Below are 23,005 nucleotides of genomic sequence, written 5' to 3'. Positions count from 1 at the left end.
CTCAGGATGAGCTTTATGAAATGCCCAAACCAACCTAACCGCATAGACATCGGCAGCAGGTACCCACGTCCTCTCCTCAGGACCGTACCCTCTCCAGTGTACCAGATATTGTAGAGACCGACGAACTAAACGAGAATCCATAACCCTGGAAATCTGGAACTCGAGATTTCCATCAACAAGGACTGGAGATGGAGGTGAAGAGGACGGATTAGATGACGCCACAACCTTCTTGAGTAAGGAGCGATGAAAAACATTATGGATCTTAAATGACCGAGGCAAAGCCAGCCGAAAAGCAACAGAATTCACGACGGCCACAATCCTATAAGGGCCAATGAACCTAGGGCCCAATTTCCATGAGGGAACTCTCAGTTTAATATTTTTCGAGGACAACCAAACCCAATCACCCACACACAGGTCCGGACCTTCCACACGTCTCCAATCAGCCGCATTCTTATACCTGGAACCCATCCTCTTTAATTTATCAAGAACCCCTTGCCAAACGAACGTGATGAAGAAAAGCTCTCCTCTTCAGGCACCCTTGAGGAATCCTTCCTATTAAAAGAACTGAATTGAGGATGAAAACCATATGCCCCGAAAAACAGGCACTTACCAGTGGACTCATGAGTATGGTTGTTAATAGCAAACTCTGCCAACGGTAAGTATTTAACCAAGTCCTCCTGATTTTCAGAAATGAAACACCCTGGAAAACAACGGGATAATGCATCGGCCTTGACTTTCTTGCTTCCCGGCCTATACTTAATGTAGAAATTTAACCTGGTGAAGAACAGAGACCACCTAGCTTGCCTAGGTGTGAGACGCTTCGCAGATTCTAAATACAACAGATTTTTGTGATCTGTGATCACAATGACTGGGTGAAGTGCTCCCTCCAAAAAATGGCGCCATTCTTCAAATGCCCATTTAATTGCCAACAGCTCCCTGTTACCAATATCATAATTCCTCTCGGTAGGAGAAAATTTTTTCGAGAAAAATGCACATGGACGCCACTTACTTGGAGAAATCCCCTGTGACAATATAGCTCCCACCCCCACCTCAGAGGCATCCACCTCTACCACAAATGGCTGCGTGATGTCAGGCTGTATTAGTATGGGTGCAGTGGAAAAACACTTCTTCAAAGTCTCAAAAGCCTGGCAGGCCGCAGTGGACCAGGCAGAGAAGTCTGTGCATCTCTTGGTCATATCTGTTAAAGGTTTGGCTACTACTGAAAAGTCTTTAATAAATTTGCGATAGTAGTTTGCAAAACCTAAAAACCTCTGTAAGGCCTTAAGGTCCTCAGGACGCTCCCACTCCAGGACCGCCTTGACCTTAGCCGGATCCATACGAAATCCTGTGGAGGATAAGAAATAACCCAAGAACGGAATCTCTTTGTGACCGTGAACATGCATTTCTCAAGTTTGGCAAATAGTTTATTGTCCCTGAGTACCAGAAGGACCTGCCTTACATGAACCTGATGGGACTCGAGGTCAGGGGAAAAAATTAAGATGTCATCGAGATATACCACCACAAACCTACCTATCAGATGACTAAGTATATCATTGACAAAATGTTGGAACACCGCAGGAGCACCACACAACCCAAAAGGCATGACCAGGTTCTCATAATGTCCCTCTGGAGTATTAAACGCCGTTTTCCATTCATCCCCCTCCTTCATCCGAATGAGATTATATGCCCTCCTGAGGTCTAATTTGGAGAACCACCTAGCCCCCACAATTTGATTAAAGAGGTCCGGAATAAGAGGAACTGGGAAAGAATCCCGGACCGTAATTTGATTCAATTTACCGAAGTCTAAGCATGGGCGTAAACCCCCGTCCTTCTTTACAAAGAAGAACCCAACAGCAATGGGTGATGACGAGGGTCTGATATGACCCTTGGCCAGACTCTCCGTGATATAGTCCTTCATGACCAGTCTCTCTGGGGCAGAGATGTTGTATAGCCTACTCAGGCAGTTTAGCACTAGGAATGAGACGTATGGCGCAATCATAAGGGCGGTGTGGAGGTAGCTCCTGACTCCCCTCCTCAGAGAATACATCCTCAAAATCAGAGATGAACTCTGGCAGAACCTGAGAACTCAATCCGGCCAACCGAGTGCCCAGGCAATGTTCCTGGCAAAACTCCCTCCACCTAGTAATCTCCCGAGTCTGCCAGTCTAACACCGGGTTGTGTAACGTGAGCCATGGTAAACCGAGTAATACAGGCGACGGCAATCCCCCCAACACATAATCTATTGACTCGGAGTGCCACGCCCCTATTTGTAGGCTCACCCCACAGACGATCTGAGTGAAAGTCCCCTGGCTCAAGGGTGCAGAATCAATAGCAATTACAGGTATGGGTCTAGACAACTCTTGAGTCTTAAAAAAGAGAAAAAAATCCAGCTTCCAAAAACTTACAAATTTATTCAGGATAAAAGGCAAAGTCCAGTCCAATCCAATAAATTACATAGTGAAGAGTAGCAATCTACGCGTATCGAACAATGGTATGTTCTTTCTCAAAAGCAGCTTTTGAGAAAGAACATACCATTGTTCGAAACGTGTAGCTTGCTACTCTTCACTATGTAATTTATTGGATTGGACTGGACTTTGCCTTTTATCCTGAATAAATTTGTAAGTTTTTGGAAGCTGGATTTTTTTCTCTTTTTTTGGATTGCTTGCTCACGTGATGACTACACGTTATCCGTGCTTCCCCACAACACATGCCGACAGGTGAGCTGGTATATATTTTTTTCTTTTTTCTGCTATATGCTTGAGTCTTAAGCCCGTGTGCCTGAACAAACCCAGTATCAACACCGAGTTGCCAACCTCCCCGCAACCCGGGCTCAATAGTTTTCCGACGGTTGTCTTCTAGATGGACACACATTCGCATAATGGCCCTTTTTCTGCCACAAAAAAAACATGCACCTCCCTTACGCCATACCACCGCAGCCCCCTTAGTACGAGAAGCGCCACCCAACTGCATAGGTTCTCCTAGAGACTCAGATTCTGGTGAGTCCAAATCTGAATTACCCTTGAATAGCGGCGATTCATTAAGTCTCTGGCGCAGGCGGCGGTCCACACGGATCGCAAGAGACATAGCTGCCTCCAGTGTGGTTGGTGTCTCCTGTAGGGCGAAGGCATCTTTTATTTTATCAGATTGGCCCTGATAAAATTGACTGCGGAGTGCAGGGTCATTCCACTTTGTCTCAGTAGCCCATCTCCGAAACTCAGAGCAGTACTCCTCTACTGGCCGGTCTCCCTGTGTAAGATGGCGTATTGTGGACTCAGCGAGGGAGACACAGTCAGGATCATCATACACTTGACCTAGGGCTCGAAAAAACTCCTCCACAGTCCGTAACGGCAAAGTGTCAGCAGGAAGTGGAAATGCCCAGGTCTGGGGATCACCCTGTAAAAGTGATTCCTACCCTCTGCTCCTCTGAACCTGAAGTGTGAGGACGTAACCTAAAGTATAATTTACAGGCTTCCCTGAATGTAACAAACTTGTCACGCCCCCCAGTGAACCTGTCAGGTAATGCAATCTTAGGCTCCAGAGAAGCTTGTGGTGTTGTAACAACCCCTGCAGTGGCCACTGAAGTGCCCTGTACAACTGCCGAGCAGAGGTCAGCCACCTCTAGACTGAACTGCTGTAATTGTCCAGCTAAAGCAGCAATGGGGTCCATGTTGGACCAACAAAATTTTATAGGTCAGTGATACTGTCACACCGATAACGGCGATAAGGGCAGGACGGCGTACTGGGACCCGCACCTGTCCCTGCCACTATAATGGGGCCCTGGCTTTTCCTCATCTCAGGGGTACCTATGATGGTTAGGAGGCCTGAGCCGCCAGCGTATCCCTGTCTCCTGTGCAGGCCCTATCAGTGGCCCCCCCTCCCCCCCAGGGAAGTGGACTGCACCAGTGTATAAATACAACAATAAACAGGGTATACAGACAAGGTAACTAAAAGTCTCAAACACACCAAATGCTCACACAACCACAGAGGAAACACAGAGATGGGAAGAGAAGGAAAAAACTAGGAAGGAAAACAGGTTTAACATGAACCAAAACAGCAGACACCAATCTCTGTAAATAAACCTCCAAGCTCCAACACTACGCTCCTTCAACCTCCAAGCCAGGCAGCAGAACTGATCACTGACAATAGCTGTAGTCAAGGCTGGGTCTATATAGAGGAGAAGATTACAAAATCCACTTCAGCAGAGAGACCCAGCTCACAGCAACTCAGCAACAAGGTTAACTCCTGCACTGCTGGCACAAAGCAGCCAGGTCAGAATACAGGAGAAGAGCTTCTGTTCACTGTGTGTGAACGAGGCCCAGAGGTATAGAGGTCACCTGAGAAAAAAGGTACATGTTATTAGATCGTTGAAAATCTAAGGGTACGGTGCAACAGAAATAGTGATTTCACATTTTTTTTAAAAGTGTAATACTACTGGCAGCATCTTAGACTTTATCCTTATCAGGTACGGGGCCTCTTACTTTAAGGAATTTTTTTTAAAAAGTGTTTTGTTTTTTTTGGTCCCTGTTGGAAATATTGTTATTTAGATCTTGGCCCTATCATTTGCTGCTATTTTCTGACTATTTTTCCATCTATGTTATTCCTGGTACTACGAGAACTTTTTACATTGTTTTTTTTTTGTATGTGTGTGTTTTTTATGTATATTTAGTGTAAGATTTTTTTACGGTGCCTAAGGGCCTTTAGGGCTGAAGACGTTGAGCGGGGACGCCATTACGTCAACAACTAGGGCGCCAACCTCCGCTGTCAGGAAGGGCGAGTCTAGGGAGAGATTAGCCCAAGTTACACATTTTTCTTCCCTCCTAAAATTATCATTTTTTGCACTCTTTTTTGACAACCACTATTATGTGATATACCTTTTAAATTTATATTAATAAAGGTTGATTTTGGAAGTCTATGGTTTGCTGGTTTGTGATAATGGTAAGACTTCGAGAATTTTTGTTATGAAGGTTTTTCTTTGGTGTGCGGGAATAAGAGGCGTCTAATTGCTTAAGAGGAGAGTAACATTTCTGGCAACATGTAGGGAGACACGCATCACTGATGCACCGCCTTCATTAAGTGGTGTGTGCCTCAACAAAAATGTAACTTCAGTCAAAGACTGGAGTAACATTTCTGCCACTTTTAATGAATCTGTTGGGCGGACATTGCCACATTTAGTCACCTCTCCAGCTCTACTCACTTTAGCGAAGCTATTCAAAAGTGGCGTGAAAATGCCAAGTCACAATTTTTTTGCATAACTTTGTATAAGACGCACGCTGCCGAGAGGAGTAGCGGGTCACAGGAGTCAGGAGCAGGCGTCTGCGGCTAAGTCCAGGGCCCACTGCTAAAGATAAATTATTATTCACTGCATGCCATGCCCATGGGCGTGGAGGGCAGTGAATATTCATTTCTTTTTAATAACATGGCCCCATCCTTACCCTGGTATGATTGGCCTCCATCCCCATTCTGGTATGCATGGCTCCATCCTTACCCTGGTAATGCAGTGGCTATTCATTCTCTTTAGTAGCGTGAAAGCCTGATCTGCAGCTGACAGTGTTCACTACTAAAGAGCAATGACTACTCACTGCCCTCCACGCACATAGTCCCGGCGTGCAGAGCAGTGAGTATTCCAGCAACTGTGCTCTGCTTGTAAGCAGCACATGACATCCCTGTCATGCGCAGCTTAAAAGCATAAAGCCGATGCTGGCATCAGAACAAGATGCTGCGAGGGAGCACAGGAAGGTACAGTGCCTACAAGTAGTATTCAACCCCCTGCAGATTTAGCAGGTTTACACATTTGGAATTAACTTGGCATTGTGACATTTGGACTGTAGATCAGCCTGGAAGTGTGAAATGCACTGCAGCAAAAAAGAATGTTATTTCTTTGTTTATTTTTTTTTTTAAATTGTGAAAAGTCTTTTCAGAGGGTCATTTATTATTCAACCCCTCAACCCACCAGAATTCTGTTTGGTTCCCCTAAAGTATTAAGAAGTAGTTCAGGCACAAAGAACAATGAGCTTCACATGTTTGGATTAATTATCTCTTTTTCCAGCCTTTTCTGACTATTTAAGACCCTCCCCAAACTTGTGAAAAGCACTCACACATGGTCAACATGGGAAAGACAAAAGGAGCATTCCAAGCCATCAGAGACAAGATCGTGGAGGGTCACAAGGCTGGCAAGGGGTACAAAACCCTTTCCAAGGAGTTGGGCCTACCTGTCTCCACTGTTGGGAGCATCATCCGGAAGTGGAAGGCTTATGGAACTACTGTTAGCCTTCCACGGCCTGGACAGCCTTTGACAGTTTCCTCCCGTGCCGAGGCCAGGCTTGTCCGAAGAGTCAAGGCTAACCCAAGGACAACAAGGAAGGAGCTCCGGGAAGATCTCATGGCAGTGGGGACATTGGTTTCAGTCAATACCATAAGTAATGTACTCCACCGCAATGGTCTCCGTTCCAGACGAGCCCGTAAGGTACCTTTACTTTCAAAGCGTCATGTCAAGGCTCGTCTACAGTTTGCTCATGATCACTTGGAGGACTCTGAGACTGACTGGTTCAAGGTTCTCTGGTCTGATGAGACCAAGATCGAGATCTTTGGTGCCAACCACACACGTGACGTTTGGAGACTGGATGGCACTGCATACGACCCCAAGAATACCATCCCTACAGTCAAGCATAGTGGTGGCAGCATCATGCTGTGGGGCTGTTTCTCAGCCAAGGGGCCTGGCCATCTGGTCCGCATCCATGGGAAGATGGATAGCACGACCTACCTGGAGATTTTGGCCAAGAACCACCGCTCCTCCATCAAGGATCTTAAGATGGGTCGTCATTTCATCTTCCAACAAGGCAACGACCCAAAGCACACAGCCAAGAAAACCAAGGCCTGGTTCAAGAGGCAAAAAATCAAGGTGTTGCAGTGGCCTAGTCAGTCTCCTGACCTTAACCCAATTGAAAACTTGTGGAAGGAGCTCAAGATTAAAGTCCACATGAGACACCCAAAGAACCTAGATAACTTGGAGAAGATCTGCATGGAGGAGTGGGCCAAGATAACTCCAGAGACCTGTGCCGACCTGATCAGGTCTTATAAAAGACGATTATTAGCTGTAATTGCAAACAAAGGTTATTCCACAAAATATTAAATCTAGGGGTTGAATAATAATTGACCCACACTTTTATGTTTAAAATTTATAAAAATTTAACTGAGCAACAAAATTTTTTGGTTTGTAAGATTTATGCATCTGTTAATAAATCCTGCTCTTGTTTGAAGTTTGAAGGCTCTAACTTATTTGCATCTTATTAAACCTGCTAAATCTGCAGGGGGTTGAATACTACTTGTAGGCACTGTAAGTGTAATGTTTTGTTTTTTTTATGGGGCTACGCATACAAGGACAGAGATGTGGGTCCTGCATAGCAGGATGGGGACCAATCATACCAGAATAAAAGGGCTCTGCATACCATGATAGGGGTGAGGGGGGACCATTCCTACCATGATAGGGGTGAGGGGGGACCATTGCTACCACGATAGGGGTGAGGGGGGACCATTCTTACCACAATAGGGGCGAGGGGGACCATTCCTACCACGATAGGGGTGAGGGGGACCATTCCTACCACGATAGGGGTGAGGGGGACCATTCCTACCACGATAGGGATGAGGGGGCCATGTCTACAAGGCCAAAGATGAGGCAGCCATGCATACAAGAATAGGGATGAGAGGGGCCATGCATACCAGGATAGGATGAGAGGGGCCATGCATACCAGGATAGGGGATATTGGTACAGAATTGACCACATTTTTTGCCTCAATTTTTTTCTCCAATTCACTCTTCAAAATCCTAAGTGCGTCTTATGGTCTGGTGCGTCTTATACAGCGGGTACGAAATTATTCATACACCTTTACATTTTTCACTCTGTTACACTGCAGTCATTTGGTAAATTCAAAAAAGGTTAATTTTTTTTCTCATTAATGAAATGTAGTAATGCTCTCAAATTTATTAAAAAACAAAAACTGAAATATCCCATGGTCATAAGTATTCAGACCCTTTGCTCAGTATTGAGTAGACGCACCCTTTTGAGCTAGTACAATAATGAGTCTTCTCGAGAATGATGCAACAAGTTTTTCACACCTGGATTTGGGGATCATCTGCCATTCTTCCTTGCAGACCCTCTCTAGTTCCATCAGGTTAGATGGTGAACATTGGTGGAAAGCCATTTTCAGGCCTCTCCAGAGATGCTTAATTGGGTTTAGGTCAGGGCTCTGGCTGGGCCAATCAAGAATGGTCACAGAGTTGTTCTGAAGCCACTTATTTTAGCTGTGTGCTTAGGGTCATTGTCTTGTTGGAAGGTGAACCTTCAGCCAAGTCTGAGATCCAAAGCACTCTGGAAGATGTTTTCATTCAGGATATCTCTGTACTTGGCCACATTCCTTCAAATACAACCAGTCGTCCTGTCCATGCAGCTGAAAAACACCCCCACAGCATGATGCTGCCACCATGTTTCACTGTTGGGATTGAGCCACAGTGATCTTGGGGTGGTTCTTTACCTCGCTCACCAAGGCTTTTCTCACACGATTGCTCAGTTTGGCTGGACGGCCAAGTCTAGGAAGACTTCTGGTGGTCCCAAACTGCTTCCATTTAAAATTTTGTTGTAATCTTGGCAAGGCACAGATCTGGCTACAATTCTGTTTGTGAGCTCTTTGGCCAGTTCCTTTGACCTCATGATTCTCATTTGGTCTGACATGCACTGTGCCTTTCCAAATTAAGTCCTATCAGTTTAATTAAACACAGCTGGACTCCAATGAAGGAGAAGAACCATCTCACAGAGGACCACAGGGAAATGGACAGCATGTGACTTAAATATGAGTGTCTGAGCGAAGGGTCTGAATACTTATGACCATGTGATAGCTCAGTTTTTCCTTTTTACTAAATTTGCAAGAATTTCTACATTTCTGTTTTTTTTCAGTCAAGATGGAGTGTACATTAATGTGAAAAAATTTAAAGGGGTCTGAATACTTTCTGTACCCACTGTAGTCCGAAACAAACAGTAAATGAAGACACTCCCAAGTTAAAACAGTAGACTTTCCCCTCTGGCAATGTTTCCTTATCATTCTTTAGACTACTTCACATCAAAAGTAAAGTTACTTAAAAAAAAATGATAGAAAGATAGTAAAAGTAAGATATCACCGTATTTTTTGGACTATAAGATGCACTTTTTTCCTCCAAAAATGTGGAGGAAAATGGAGGGTGCGTCTTATAGTTCGGATGTATTGGCTCTGGTAGTGGTGGGGAATCGGCAAGGCAGCGGGTCTCAGAGGCAGGAGACAGCTGCTAAGGCTAACCCCTGTGCCCGCTGCTAAAAGGAAATGAATATTCATTGCATTCCACGCCCATGGGTGTGGATGGCAAAAAATATTAATTTCTCTTTAATAGCATCCTTGCGTGATTGGCGCCATCCGAAAACACACACACATTAATATATATATACATACACACACACTTATATACATACACATAATATATATACTATAGTGTGTATGTATATAAGTGTGTGTGTATGTGTGTATGTGTGTGTGTGTGTGTGTGTGTGTGTGTGTGTGTGTGTGTGTGTGTGTGTGTGTGTGTGTGTGTGTGTGTGTGTGTGTGTGTGTGTGTGTGTGTATATATATATATATATATATATATATATATATATATATATATATATATATATATATATATATATATATATATATATATATACACACACACACACACTAACATTCCCAGCGCTCCCTCGCAGCTTCTTGTTCGAATGCCTGCAGAAGGGTAGCTGCCGACATACTCACTGCTTTGCATGCCAGGACTGTATGCGTGGAGAGCAGTGAGTATTCATTGCTTTATAATACCGAACAGTGTCAGCCGTCACGTGTGCCGTTACTTAAAGGGAAACTGTCACCTGAATTTGGAGGGAACAATCTTCAGCCATGGAGGCGGGGTTTTTGATTCACCCTTTCGTTACCCGCTGGCTGCATGCTGGCTACAATATTGGATTGAAGTTCATTCTCTGTCCTCCGTAGTACATGCCTGAACTTCAATCCAATATTGCAGCCAGCATGCAGCCAGTGTGTAAGGAAAGGGTGAATCAAACACCCAAAAACCCCGCCTCCATGGCTGAAGATTGTTCCCTCCAAATTCAGGTGACAGTGTCCCTTTAAGTAACGGCACACGTGACGGCTGACACTGTTCGGTATTATAAAGCAATGAATACTCACTGCTCTCCACGCATACAGTCCTGGCATGCAAAGCAGTGAGTATGCCGGCAGCTACCCTTGCTTGCAAGCAGTGCATGACGTCCCTGCCACATCCTATATTGCAACACTCTGTGGTCTTTGGTAAAAGGTTCCAGCACAATTACAATTTCAAGAGTTGACATGCCATTAAATCTAGCATCCTTTTGTTATAAAACAGTCAAATCACAATCAATCTTAAAGAAGTGAATGCAAAAGAAGTTGGAAAATGCAGGACTATTTACCAGTATCCAGTGTTTCAGTAGATCTTACAACCTGTCACAACTTGCTTCTGAAAAGGAGGATCACTGTAGGGCCTAACTGAAAATATGTTAAGTATGTAGCCAGAAAGGATTGAAAATGCTGACAAATGTGAAATCACAGCCAATAGAAAGACATAAGAGTGGCGCAGTCATAATCCCACAGATCTCACTGAAACATACACATTCACATCCAGTTTCTACAGAGCATGCAGCGCTCACTTCCCTTATAATTTAGGATCAGAGTAAATATTTTGTACAAGAATGTGATAACTTACAAGTCAGTGAATTTCTCCAGGGATAAGTCAGGTGTAAACACATCTAGTAGGCCAATGACCTGCAAAACAGCAGTACAGGCAAACAGTGTTTATTGGTCTGCATTTTAACCATTTACAGATTCATAAAAAAAAAATTAAACAGGATACCATTTGTTTCTTTTAAGGCAAAGAAATAGTGAGCTGTCATAAGGATATGTTCACACATGACATTTTTGCAGCTTTTCTTATGCAGCACATTTGTGTGCAAAACATGCAGCCTTTTACAGTACCAGCATAATCTGAGATTTTACAGATTTTTTTTTCCCTGCATGCATTTTGAGCCCTGACAAAATGACAAAAGTACTACTAAAATGCTCAAGCAATTGACATTCTAACTAGCGATAAGCGAATATACTCGTTACTCGATATTTCTCGAGCATACTCGGGGGTTTTCCGAGTATTTTTTAGTGCTCTGAGATTTAGGCTAGGGTCACATTGCGTTAGTGCAATCCGTTTAGCGCTAGTGCTCGCGGATTGCGCTAACGCAATGTTTTTAACGGGGCCGCGGTAACGTCCCCGTTCTCGCAGATCCCCGATCTGCGAGAGCGGGGAACGGACCGCGGGCGTGCCAGAAAACACCGGCGCGTCGCTAGTGCGTGCCGAACATGGCACGCGCTAGTGCTGCGCGTTCCCATTGCCGTGAATGGGCGCGCTAACGGACGCGTTGCACGGCGTTAATTTCGCCGTGCAACGCTGTCCGTTAGCGCGTTCCCATTAACGCAATGGGAACCTAGCCTTAGTTTTTCTTGCTGCAGCTGAATGATTTACATCTGTTAGCCAGCATAAGTACAGGTGGGGATTCCCTAGCAACCAGGCAACCCCCACATGTACTTATGCTGGCTAAATCATTCAGCTGCGGCATGGAAAACTAAATCTCCGAGCACTAAAAAATACTCGGAGGACCCCCGAGCATGCTCGAGAAATCTCGAGTAATGAGTATATTCGCTCAACACTACTTTTAACCTATTAAAATAGAGTAAAAAATGCAAGTAAAAATCGTGCAAAAACACATGTAAAAACACATGATGAATGCAGACTTTTTCCTACCCCCACTGTGGTTTTTGGTGCAGATTAAAAAAAATGCAGCAAAACGCAACTCGTGAACATACCCCAAGTAGATGCATTAGCGTTTTGGCTAAAAATGATCCAACACCCAGGGGAGTCATTGAGCGGTCCTCTTCTGGTGACATGCTTGAATTTTTTTTTGTGTGGTTTCTAAAACTGCTCAAAGATGTTACACTACAACCAGCAAATTTCAAGTTTTAATACCCATGCCCTATCAAGCCCTTACCAGAGGGATTCCATAAGGGTAATACATAAATAAGACACTAATGTATAGGCAACTTTTCAAAAGATAAATATCTTGAGATTTTTGGTGGCCAAAAGAGCAGATTTAACCATTTTTTCCAAACAAACAAGCATGACATGCTGCTGACCAAGGGCATATGTAGAAAAAAAGTTGACCTGCATTGTATGAGATTCATTTCATTGTTCAAGACCAAAGACAAATTTGCATGTTTGTTAGTTATGACAAGAAACGGCGAGAAAATACAGCAGTGATTATGCTTTTTTTGTTAGAACTGTTTTAACCTACAGTGATTTTGTCCAAGAGGACTACCTTCACAGAACAAGTCATTCAGAAAATGGCTGCATCTTCTGTTCCCATGTAAAAATAAAAATAATAATTGCTATACGCACTAGACTGGTCAAATTTGTGGCTCAGTCTAGTGCAAATGGCTATACCCACATGTACACACAGATACATGTGTATCACTTGTCTGAGCTTAGTCTTACTGAATTGTAGACAAACATGCAAGCTACTAGAGAAGCAGTTGGCATTTTCCACTATTCCAGAAAAGGTTCCAATGCACATTAGTGGACCAATTCATTACAAGAGGTTGCATTTGTGAGACAACACCTTTAAACAACAAATCAGCCAAGTTATGTATTGATATGAAAGCACATAAGCAAATCTACATACAGTATATTGGTTGTCACTAGAATTACTAAAATTAGATGCTGTATATTTGGGAAATGCTTTAATACGGTCTTCAACAACATTACTGAAGAGGACGGTTCAAGACCTCAGGCTGTGCACATTTACATTGGAGACTTCGCTTACAGCTCATGTCGTAAATTACAGCAAATATGATTTACAAATAACAGTGATTATTTTCTTAAAAGGTAAAGAAATTAACAAAAAAATGGTAGAAAGCGATGTGTCCCATCCTATTCCTAAAGAGTAGGCACAAAGGAGAGCTGGAGGAAGGCAAATGAGGACATAACATGTTATTATACATTTAGGCTTTGTCCTACTCCCTAGATTTTCTGCTGTTAGGGTATGTGCAGACGTTCAGTAATGCTGGTTAATGGATGCAGGCGATTCCACAACTGTTCATTGAACAGTAGAAACGGAATTACCGCATCCAATACATTGACAGTTATCTTGCGGAGACTCAGACATGCTGCAGTCTGGAAAGATGCGGCACATGTCAGTCTCCACGGGTGATCCACTGGACACAGAAGACAAGGGATTTCTTGAAATCCCATCCACTATGCTGTAACATCTGGACGCTGCACAAGTACACAGCATCAGCATCCAAGCCGCAGCGTTTACTGACTGTGTGCACCTATCCTTAAAGAGAGGATGCCACATTCCATAATATAACAGTCGGAAACTTTACATATGAAAAAGCTCAACCATTATCCTTGGGCCTAAGGGGCAACATTATCCCTGGGGAGAGTTACAAGCCAAGCCAGGCATGTCAGAGTGAGGAGACTTATAAGCCATGCATGCTCCTTTGGGAAATTAAACATGCAAATTGTCGCTTCAGAAGGGAAGAGGATGAGAACTCTAGCGCAACCTATTGGAAGCAGCAATCCTAAAAGGCTATGTATATTCACTATTGGGATCGCTGCTTCCAAAAGGTGGTGCTAAAGTGCTAGCCCTCTTCCTCTCTGAAGGGACAATTTGCAATTATAACCATTATCCTTCAATGTTGTAAATGGCAACAAGCCCCATGAGACAGTAGTCAATTCTTTCTAGATTTTAAACATGGCAATTAGAATACATTACGAGCAATTAGTGTAGCCCTAATATAGATAATATACATATATCAACACTGCTCTCTAAAGGTACCGTCACACTGGACGATATCGCTAGCAATCCGTGACGTTGCAGCGTCCTGGCTAGCGATATCGTCCAGTGTGACACGCAGCAGCGATCAGGCCCCTGCTGTGATATCGCTGGTCGGGGCAGAAAGGCCAGGACTTTATTTCGTCGCTGGATCTCCCGCTGACATCGCTGAATCGGCGTGTGTGACGCCGATTCAGCAATGTCTTCGCTGGTAACCAGGGTAAACATCGGGTTACTAAGCGCAGGGCCGTGCTTAGTAACCCGATGTTTACCCTGGTTACCATCGTTAAAGTAAAAAAAACAACCACTACATACTTACCTACTGCTGTCTGTCCCCGGCGCTGTGCTTCTCTGCTCTGGCTGTGAGTGCCGGGCAGCCGGAAAGCACAGCGGTGACATCACCGCTCTGCTTTCCGGTCGCTGTGCTCACAGCCAGAGCAGAGAAGCACAGCGCCGGGGACAGACAGCGGTAGGTAAGTATGTAGTGGTTGTTTTTTTTAACTTTAACGATGGTAACCAGGGTAAACATCGGGTTACTAAGCGCGGCCCTGCGCTTAGTAACCCGATGTTTACCCTGGTTACCGGCATCGTTGGTCGCTGGAGAGCTGTCTGTGTGACAGCTCTCCAGCGACCAAACAGCGACGCTGCAGCGATCCGGATCGTTGTCGGTATCGCTGCAGCGTCGCTTAGTGTGACGGTACCTTAACACTAATATCCCTGAGTATCAATCTAGGTCAGCATGCAAGCTTCACAATGGAAGCACAGATGTTCAGTGTAACTATCGGCACGTATGTAAACAGTGCTGGCATACATGGCTCATACTAGAGACAATGGATGATTTGGTACTCATCTGTGATGCGTGGTAAGTATATTAAACTTCGTCTGAATTGTTTTTTTCTTGCACATTTTTCGGATATTGGTGACATATGGACATGCATTCTGAAGTTTATGCCATTGGGTCATTATATTAAATGAGTAAATGATTATAGTTTATCGCATCCACTTCTAAGTGGACATTCCATTACATGCACCTTTAGGAATTTTTCAGGGATTTTTCTTCATGTCCTATTAGACATTAATGTGAGTCACGATATCTAGTCCCAGTGACATTTGAAGTATTGACTACTTATCCGATCGTTCTCTCACCTTATTTATTGATTTTACTACATATTAGGCTTAAGGTGCACCAGGGCCTTTAGGGCTAGCCTCCATTGAGTGGGGGCGCCATACCGTAGAAGCTTGGGTGCCAACCCCCATTGATAGGTAGGGCATCGGCTAGGAATTTTTAGGGCCTATTAGCCCCCATACTGTGATATTTTTTCCTGAGTCTCCGTGGCCGATTTTGATTCCCTTCTGCCCCACTTTAATTTTTTCATTTTCTCTTCAATGGATGCACTGTTGCTCATTGGATTTAATATATGTATTGTATCCCTGCCTATCATGCAATACTTTTAGACAACTTTCTAATAAAAGTTAAATTTTAGGAGTCTTTTTTGTCTGTTTTGGTTTTTACAGAGAAATTAGCATCCGAAGACAGTTGGTAGCTACTGTGGCACATTCGGCACTTCGGTAGCCACTTTGGCCACTTGGTAGTTATTTTGGCCACTTGGTAGCCACTTAGGCCACTTGGTAGCCACTAGAGTTGAGCGACCTTGACCTTTTTAGAGTCGAGCCGGGTTTTGCGAAACCCGACTATGTCCAAAGTCGGGTCGAGTGAAATCGGCCGATTATGACGTAAAGTCGGGATCGACCGAAACACGAAACCCAATGCAAGTCAATGGGGCAGCATAGTCGGCAGTGAGTGGGGGCCAGGAAAACACCTAGAGTGGCCATTTTAATGTCAAAACCATCCATTCTTCTTAATGAAGCTTGTCAAGCGTAATTTACCTTATAATAATTGGAAGGCATTTGAAATTGGGGGTCATTTGGCTAAAGTTGTGGGGGGTAGGGCTGGTTCAAGTAATTAGTGGGCCCAGGAAATCTGGACCACGTCACGGCAGTGGAGCAGGGAGAGGTAAGTATTTCAACTTTGCAAGTGCTGTGAACCTGAGCAAGCAGGGGGGGCCCACTCGTTGGCATTGGCACTGGCACAGGGCCCCTCAAAGTACAGCGGTGTGTTTGCACGGCGGGGGCGCCTCCCACCGGCAGCAACACTTTTGCGTACTATGAGAGGCCCTGTGCCAGTGACGTCGCCAACTAGTATTCCTCCCCCCACCTGATGAAGGAACCTGCACTTTCATCTGCACCTTCCTCTTTGTCCCCGTGTAAGGTGGTATGGTATGCGGGAAGAGCAACCTGACTTTCAGCAGGGTCACAATGTTGTTGTGTAGCGTGCACGGGGAATGTTGCGTTATGGGTCAATGTACCAGCAGACTCATCTATCACTGGCTGGGCAATGGGCACGATGAAGTGGAAACACAGATATAGGCCCAAAGAAGAAAGTGGGCTAAATGCAGTTCAAAATTGGTAACACAGGAATAACCAGGGGGCATTGCAGTGGAGGACAACTGGAATGAGAGGCTGACACAGAGAGTAGGGCCAAATCAGTAAGTAGTCGAAATGCAGTTCAAAATTGGCAACCGTAGTAAACAGGCGGCACAGCTTTGTTCAGTGGAGGAGAACAGCAAGGAGTGGCAGACACCGATAGTAGGCCCCAACCCAACTAGTAGGCCAAATGCAGTCTAACATTAACAACTACTTAACGAGAGGCTGAAAATGGTATTTCAGGACAGGAAACCAGGAGAACAGCAAGGAGTGGCAGACACCGATAGTAGGCCCCAAACCAACTAGTACGCCAAATGCAGTTGTTCCATTTAACCACAATTTAATGAGAGCCTGAAGATAGAAGCTCAGGAAAGGCAACCTGGGGAACACCTTGGAGTGTAACACACCATCTCTCTCCACCCCATACCCATTTTGTAGGCCTAATGCTGTGTACTTTTCTACAACTACTAAACGAGAGTCGGAAGACCGAAGCAATGGCAAGGAAACCTGGGGAACACCTTGGAGTGTAACACACCATCTCTCTCCACCCCATACCCAATTTGTAGGCCTAATGCAGCCTACTTTCCGACACCTACTAAACGAGAGCATGAAGATCGAAGCTCAGGAAAGGCAACCTGGGGAACACCTTGGAGTGTAACACACCATCTCTCTCCACCCCATACCCATTTTGTAGGCCTAATGCTGTGTACTTTTCTACAACTACTAAACGAGAGTCGGAAGACCGAAGCAATGGCAAGGAAACCTGGGGAACACCTTGGAGTGTAACACACCATCTCTCTCCACCCCATACCCAATTTGTAGGCCTAATGCAGCCTACTTTCCGACACCTACTAAACGAGAGCATGAAGATCGAAGCTCAGGAAAGGCAACCTGGTGAAAACCTTGGAGTGTAACACAACCTGTCTCTACACCCCATACCAAATTTGTAGGCCTAATGCAGCGTAGTTTCCACCAACTACTAAACGAGAGCCGGAAGATCGAAGCTCATGAAAGGCAACCCGGGGAACACCTTGGAGTGTAACACAACCTCTCTCTACACCACGAAAGGGCTGATTCTTAGGAAGGAAGGCTGTTGTAAATAAGCATTGCGCGTCCGAGGGTGATTATATTCTTATTCGGTATCTACTCACCCTCGGACGCGCCATGCTTCTTGATTTGTAATTAATGTTTATTTGCAATGTGCTTTTGACTTACTCAATTATTTTTTTAATTATTGATTTTATTAAATTAATAGTTTAACATCTTATTGGAAATAATTTAAAGGAGACGCGACAGGACAACACTCGGTGGATGCCATATCTGTGTTAACAACTCCAAAAAACTTTCAGTTAACTTCTTGCAGGAGAAAGAAATTGTAGCTGTTGGACCTTTGTAGTACAGTTCCAGATATTTGTTGTGTGTTTGTTTTGATTGTTAAAATGTCTGCATTTGAGATCTCAACACGATCTTATTTTTTATAATCAAATTAATTTTTTAAATATTTTATTAGGTTGGTTCAAGGGGTACACGGGCCGCAGTAGACAGGTCAGTGGAGGCCTAGTGGAAGGAGGGACCGCAGATGCGCCACTGTTTCACCCATACACAATTAGTAGGCCTAATGCAGCGTAGTTTCCAACAGCTACTAAACGAGAGCCGGAAGATCGAAGCTCAGGAAAGGCAACCTGGGGAACACCTTGGAGTGTAACACAACCTCTCTCTACACCACGGAAGGGCTGATTCTTAGGAAGGAAGGCTGTTGTAAATAAGCATTGCGCGTCCGAGGGTGATTATATTCTTATTCGGTATCTACTCACCCTCGGACGCGCCATGCTTCTTGATTTGTAATTAATGTTTATTTGCAATGTGCTTTTGACTTACTCAATTATTTTTTTAATTATTGATTTTATTAAATTAATAGTTTAACATCTTATTGGAAATAATTTAAAGGAGACGCGACAGGACAACACTCGGTGGATGCCATATCTGTGTTAACAACTCCAAAAAACTTTCAGTTAACTTCTTGCAGGAGAAAGAAATTGTAGCTGTTGGACCTTTGTAGTACAGTTCCAGATATTTGTTGTGTGTTTGTTTTGATTGTTAAAATGTCTGCATTTGAGATCTCAACACGATCTTATTTTTTATAATCAAATTAATTTTTTTTATATTTAATGATGTTGGTTCAAGGGGTACACGGGCAGCAATAGACAGGTCAGTGGAGGCCTAGTGGAAGGAGTGACGGCAGACAGGCATCAAAGGCCTAACATTGGGCTGGCTGTAGGCAAGTTAAAATTGGTTCCAGGGGAACACGGCCATCAGTGGCCTGGTCAGTGTAGTTGTAGTTGAAAGAACGGGACGCAGACAGGCTTCGAAGGCCTAACATAATAACATAGGGCTGGCTGTAGGCAAGTTAAAATTGGTTCCAAGGGAACACGGCCATCAGTGGCCTGGTCAGTGTAGTTGTAGTTGAAAGAACGGGACGCAGACAGGCTTCGAAGGCCTAACATAACAAACTTGGGCTGGCTGTAGGCACTTTTAAATTTGTTCCAGGGGTACATGGGCAGCAGTGTATGGTCAGTGGAAGTCTAGTGGAAGGAGTGACCGCAGACAGGCTTCCAAGGCCTAACATAACAAACTTGGGCTGGCTGTAGGCACTTTTAAATTGGTTCCAGGGGTACACGGGCAGCAGTGGTCTGGTCAGTGGAAGTCTAGTGGAAGGAGTGACCGCAGACAGGCTTCCAAAGCCTAACATAACAAACTTGGGCTGGCTGTAGGCACTTTTAAATTGGTTCCAGGGGTACACGGGCAGCAGTGGTCTGGTCTGTGGAAGTCTAGTGGAAGGAGTGACCGCAGACAGGCTTCGAAGGCCTAACATAACAAACTTGGGCTGGCTGTAGGCACTTTTAAATTGGTTCCAGGGGTACACGGGCAGCAGTGGTCTGGTCAGTGGAAGTCTAGTGGAAGGAGTGACCGCAGACAGGCTTCCAAGGCCTAACATAACAAACTTGGGCTGGCTGTAGGCACTTTTAAATTGGTTCCAGGGGTACACGGGCAGCAGTGGTCTGGTCAGTGGAAGTCTAGTGGAAGGAGTGACCGCAGACAGGCTTCCAAGGCCTAACATAACAAACTTGGGCTGGCTGTAGGCACTTTTAAATTGGTTCCAGGGGTACACGGGCAGCAGTGGTCTGGTCTGTGGAAGTCTAGTGGAAGGAGTGACCGCAGACAGGCTTCGAAGGCCTAACATAACAAACTTGGGCTGGCTGTAGGCACTTTTAAATTGGTTCCAGGGGTACACGGGCAGCAGTGGTCTGGTCAGTGGAAGTCTAGTGGAAGGAGTGACCGCAGACAGGCTTCCAAGGCCTAACATAACAAACTTGGGCTGGCTGTAGGCACTTTTAAATTGGTTCCAGGGGTACACGGGCAGCAGTGGTCTGGTCAGTGGAAGTCTAGTGGAAGGAGTGACCGCAGACAGGCTTCCAAGGCCTAACATAACAAACTTGGGCTGGCTGTAGGCACTTTTAAATTGGTTCCAGGGGTACACGGGCAGCAGTGGTCTGGTCTGTGGAAGTCTAGTGGAAGGAGTGACCGCAGACAGGCTTCGAAGGCCTAACATAACAAACTTGGGCTGGCTGTAGGCACTTTTAAATTGGTTCCAGGGGTACACGGGCAGCAGTGGTCTGGTCAGTGGAAGTCTAGTGGAAGGAGTGACCGCAGACAGGCTTCCAAGGCCTAACATAACAAACTTGGGCTGGCTGTAGGCACTTTTAAATTGGTTCCAGGGGTACACGGGCAGCAGTGGTCTGGTCTGTGGAAGTCTAGTGGAAGGAGTGACCGCAGACAGGCTTCGAAGGCCTAACATAACAAACTTGGGCTGGCTGTAGGCACTTTTAAATTGGTTCCAGGGGTACACGGGCAGCAGTGGTCTGGTCAGTGGAAGTCTAGTGGAAGGAGTGACCGCAGACAGGCTTCGAAGGCCTAACATAACAAACTTGGGCTGGCTGTAGGCACTTTTAAATTGGTTGCAGGGGTACACGGGCAGCAGTGGTCTGGTCAGTGGAAGTCTAGTGGAAGGAGTGACCGCAGACAGGCTTCGAAGGCCTAACATAACAAAATTGGGCTGGCTGTAGGCACTTTAAATTGGTTCCAGGGGTACATGGGCAGCAGTGTATGGTCAGTGGAAGTCTAGTGGAAGGAGTGACGGCAGACAGTCTTCGAAGGCCTAACATAACAAAATTGGGCTGACTGTAGGCACTTTTAAATTGGTTCCAGGGTAACACGGCCAGCAGTGGCCTGGTCAGTGTAGTAGTTGTAGAAAGAAGGGACCGCAGACAGGCTTCGAAGGCCTAACATAACAAAAATGTCAAAACAATGGTATTGTCAGTGCCAGGCATTGAAGGATGTCAGCGCCTAGACTACACATTGGTGAAGCTGTGAGAGATAATTTTGCTAGTGGTAGAGCACTGTTTGAGCTGGGGGGGGGAACTGTCTTGTGGCCGGCGGTACAGGCACAGGGCCCCTCATATTACAACGGTGTGTTTGACGTTGGGTGCGCACCACCACCGCCAGAGACACTTTATTGTACTATGAGGGACCCAGTGGCAGTGCCGTCGACCAAAAGCGGCCACACCCACCTCTTCAGACAAACAGCACTCTCAAGGGTCCAAGCGCAAAGTGGCGATAGCACGGCCCCGTGTGGGGAGTTTGGCCATTTCGTGAGGTGGAAACATGTCGTATGCTGGACAATCAGGTGAAGAAAATTACGAGATTGGAAAAGTCATTCAGAATAGTCCACAGGCAAGACCTTTTCATAGGAAAGCTAGGTGTCAGCCGGGCAGGGTGGGGCAAAAGATTTTGAAATCCAGTTGTGGTTCATTTTAATGAAGGTTAGATCATCTACATTTTGGGTAGCCAGACGAGTCCTTTTTTCTGTTAGTATTGAACCTGCAGCACTGAATACTCTTTCTGATAGGACACTAGCTGCCGGGCAAGCAAGCTCCTGCAATGCATATTCTGCCAATTCTGGCCAGGTGTCTAATTTGGATGCCCAGTAATCAAATGGGAATGACGGTTGAGGGAGAACGTCGATAAGGGATGAAAAATAGTTTGTAACCATACTGGACAAATGTTGTCTCCTGTCACTTTGAATTGATGCTGCAGTACCTGTCCTGTCTGCGGTCATAGAAAAATCACTCCACAACCTGGTCAGAAAACCCCTCTGGCCAACGCCACTTCTGATTTCTGCCCCTCTAACACCTCTGGTCTGCTGGCCCCTGGAGCTCGTGTGAGAACGATCACGGGCGCTGTGTGCAGGGAATGCCAGAAGCAAACGGTCAACAAGAGTTGATTGTTTTGTTGCTAATATTAGTTCCAAGTTCTCATGTGGCATAATATTTTGCAATTTGCCTTTATAGCGAGGATCAAGGAGGCAGGCCAACCAGTAATCGTCATCGTTCATCATTTTTGTAATGCGTGTGTCCCTTTTGAGGATACGCAAGGCATAATCCGCCATGTGGGCCAAAGTTCCCGTTGTCAAATCTGCGGTTGTGCTTGGTTGAGGGGCAGTTGCAGGCAAATCTACGTCACTTGTGTCCCTCAAAAAACCAGAACCCGGCCTTGCCACGCCACCAATTTCCCGTGCCCCCGGGAAAGCTTCCTCATTAAAAATATACTCATCCCCATCATCCTCCTCATCCTCCACCTCCTCTTCGCCCGGTACCTCGTCATGTACACTGCCCTGACCAGACAATCGCTGACTGTCATCAAGGCTTTCCTCTTCCTCTGGTGCAGACGCCTGATCCTTTATGTGCGTCAAACTTTGCATCAGCAGACGCATTAGGGGGATGCTCATGCTTATTATGGCGTTGTCTGCACTAACCAGCCGTGTGCATTCCTCAAAACACTGAAGGACTTGACACATGTCTTGAATCTTCGACCACTGCACACCTGACAACTCCATGTCTGCCATCCTACTGCCTGCCCGTGTATGTGTATCCTCCCACAAAAACATAACAGCCCGCCTCTGTTCGCACAGTCTCTGAAGCATGTGCAGTGTTGAGTTCCACCTTGTTGCAACGTCTATGATTAGGCGATGCTGGGGAAGGTTCAAAGAACGCTGATAGGTCTGCATACGGCTGGAGTGTACAGGCGAACGGCGGATATGTGCGCAAAGTCCACGCACTTTGAGGAGCAGGTCGGATAACCCCGGATAACTTTTCAGGAAGCACTGCACCACCAGGTTTAAGGTGTGAGCCAGGCAAGGAATGTGTTTCAGTTGGGAAAGGGAGATGGCAGCCATGAAATTCCTTCCGTTATCACTCACTACCTTGCCTGCCTCAAGATCTACAGTGCCCAGCCACGACTGCGTTTCTTGCTGCAAGAACTCGGACAGAACTTCCGCGGTGTGTCTATTGTCGCCCAAACACTTCATAGCCAATACAGCCTGCTGACGTATGCCAGTAGCTGCCCCATAATGGGAGACCTGGTGTGCAACAGTGGCAGGTGCGGATGGAGTGTTTGTGCGACTGCGGTCTGTGGACGAGCTCTTGCTTCTGCAGGAGGACG

At 45.5% G+C, this 23,005-nt stretch overlaps 1 protein-coding gene across 1 annotated transcript in view; it reads right to left on the bottom strand.

Annotated features, from left to right (window-relative positions):
• The window catches only part of MAPK12 (mitogen-activated protein kinase 12), a 222,175-nt gene that overhangs the window by 121,619 nt on the left and 77,551 nt on the right, over positions 1–23,005 (bottom strand). Inside the window, exon 3 of the mRNA XM_069764928.1 lies at positions 10,789–10,847. Coding sequence (XP_069621029.1) covers positions 10,789–10,847 — 59 coding nt within the window. The remainder of the gene's footprint in view (positions 1–10,788; positions 10,848–23,005) is intronic.

The sequence above is a fragment of the Ranitomeya imitator genome, chromosome 4 (assembly GCF_032444005.1).
Source record: "Ranitomeya imitator isolate aRanImi1 chromosome 4, aRanImi1.pri, whole genome shotgun sequence".
NCBI classification, from domain to species: Eukaryota; Metazoa; Chordata; class Amphibia; order Anura; family Dendrobatidae; genus Ranitomeya; species Ranitomeya imitator.
The sequence above is the reverse complement of the archived record's forward strand: the minus strand, read 5'-3'. Positions and strand labels throughout refer to the sequence as shown.